Source organism: Penaeus chinensis, chromosome 27 (genome assembly GCF_019202785.1).
Source record: "Penaeus chinensis breed Huanghai No. 1 chromosome 27, ASM1920278v2, whole genome shotgun sequence".
NCBI lineage: Eukaryota > Metazoa > Arthropoda > Malacostraca > Decapoda > Penaeidae > Penaeus > Penaeus chinensis.
Genome location: NC_061845.1, coordinates 5,546,048 through 5,548,547, shown reverse-complemented (window position 1 = coordinate 5,548,547; position 2,500 = coordinate 5,546,048). Strand labels below are relative to the sequence as shown.

Genomic DNA, 2,500 nt, shown 5'->3' with positions numbered 1-2,500 from the left:
ACGGCTGGAACCTTGGCAATACAAAGTGCAGGAATGGCTTATTGTACCTCCTATATCGTTTTAATGGTAGAAGCAGGGGAACTAGCAGTCAATTTTAAAGTATTCCTTGACAACACAACGTAAGAGAAATACACAGATAACTACATGTAGAAAGAAATGGGCGATTATATGCGAGCACGTTAATCTTAAGAACATTTATTAATTCAATCAGTTAGTCCATTTCGGAAAAATAAACTATCCGAATAAAGATATAGAAACTTTGAAAACAGATTTCACTGTAAATAGGTATATGTAGGTATTTCCAGGTGCAATGTCTTATCTGTGTATATCTAAGTATGATTTCTCCCTAAATGGAAAGTAGTTATTTGATTAGATTACTTTTATTTTGTGCTACTGATGAGTGAAATAGTTTTGATATATGTATACAAGACAAGTTTTGAAAGAAGCATTTCACGTTGCCAAGCACCGTCCCTGTGCTTGCAGTAACAAAATTCAGCTGAAATAACTGCAATATATTCAAGAGGATAATTATGTAAAGAAAAACAATAAACGCAATAGGTTTATTTACATTGCCACTGAGAAAATATATCATGTTGCCCTTGAATAGATAACAATGGTTCTGCGAAAACACAACATTTGTACGTGAATCAAAGATCAGTATATTACGCCAGCTATCAACAAACACTTGCGTATGTGGGGGGCTGTGCGGATGTGGTGTCTATGCGATGTGAGTGTGTATTGTGAATTAATTGACAGACGGGTAAGATGAAGAGAGAGAGAGAGAGAGAGAGAGAGAGAGAGAGAGAGAGAGATAGGGAGCAGGAGGGAAAGAGAGAATCATAATGTCTATGTGACAGCATACATAATTCTCATGATCTCACAGAGAGATCTCCTGGAGCCTTCTTTAGTCCCAGTTGCTGGATCTCGTCCTGTGATTCTTGGCTGATGTCGATGCCCCATCTTTTGTACGTCAAAATAAGATCTTGACCTATTCTCTTGCTCAGCACCTTGTAGACGTAATCAAGTTGGTGCTGACTATCCGACGCTATACGCTGAGCCTCCTCTTCTGACAGGGCGCGAGTAGTTCGATTCAGCTGACGGAACATTTCCCACCCTGGCTCGGGGAAAGCGTGCTTGATCTCCATCAGAAACACAAGCTTCTGCCAGCAGTCAGCTTCCTCGAATTTCATGCCTTCATCTACTGCCTTCGCCGCCCTCAGATAGTCATTTTGCTTCTTCAAACGGTTTCCTGTGTTTAGCTCTTCCTCTACAAACACAGAAAACAAGTTAACGGTAGATTCGCTGCCGTAGACGGTAGACCAATAGGGTCCCTGTTGGTAGTTGTGACCCACTTCGTGGCTGATGACCCAGTGGTGGGGCGTGTCGAGGGACGTTAGGTCATAGTATTGCCGATCAAACATCACTGGGAACCCTGCGTGCGCGCTGCCACAGGAGATCTGAACGTCTTCGACCAGCCAGTACTTACCTCGGGGTGGCGGGTCCGTATCTCCGAAGCCACAGAGATCATCCATCTTCTCCATGACGCGGTCGTACATCTGCATAAGCTCCCGAGGGTCGATGATTTTGCTGGCTGCTGCCGTAGGGACGACTAATACAAAGCGGTCACTTTCCAAAATAGAGTTGGGTGCATCCAGATACTTAGATCTATTCCATACTTTATCGGAAGTAGTGCCAAGCCTATAATACGGAGCTGCTATAACATTTTGCACGTCAACTGTGGTCACAAAATTGTCCCCTTCCTCGAACATAAAAATTAGGCTTCCACCAAACTGGCTTCTAAGTTCATTACTTCCAGGGAAGACTTCGAACACGTCAGTAACGACTGGCATTCTCTTGAACTTTCTTTGATCCGACACATTGGTCGAATGGAGATCAAGGCAGTCACAGTGCGCGCCGACCCGTACTTTGATCTGATCTGCCTGTTCGGGCGGCAGGTCGTCAGGCAGAATAACCTGGAAGACCTCTCCAGGAACCACGTAGAGATCCGTAGCTTGCCAGTCTTGAGGAACGGTCATGCGTAGGTTCCTTCTCTGCCCGAGCGTCGAGAGATCTAGCTGGAGGGTTTTCCTCAGTCGAGGCGTCGCTTCGTTCACGGCACCGGGAAAAGTTTTCACGTCACGGGGGTAAGGAAGCGGTTCGGTCACGGGGGTCAGTTTGTTGATTATTTCTCGCGCTGTCTCTTTCCTGTAGAGAGTTAGGCTGGAGGGAGGGAATGGGTAGAGGCAATGGCCAATCGAGTCGCAGAGTTTCGAGAGCTTCCACCACCTCTGATTCTCCCGTCCATTTTTTGGCCACACGACGACTTTCGTTCTCGGGATTTTCCATGGAACGTCTAACGCGTGCGTCCCCGTCGAGAGCACTCCGCTTTCGTCAAGCGTCAACTTCACCGACGAAGCCGCACAATCAGCGAGTTTAATACAAGTTTTTTCTATGTCCAACTCGAGGCAGTAAGTAAGATCACCTCCCCAGAGCAATTTCC

The 2,500-nt window shown here is 45.8% G+C and overlaps 1 protein-coding gene across 1 annotated transcript in view; it reads right to left on the bottom strand.

The window, feature by feature from the left end:
• Positions 1-546: 546 nt before the first annotated feature.
• LOC125039464 overlaps positions 547-2,500 on the bottom strand; it is a 5,269-nt gene continuing 3,315 nt past the window's right edge. The window contains exon 3 of the mRNA XM_047633424.1: positions 547-2,500. This exon is cut by the window's right edge and continues 186 nt beyond it. Within this exon, the coding sequence (XP_047489380.1) occupies positions 870-2,500 (1,631 nt within the window). The 3' untranslated portion in view covers positions 547-869.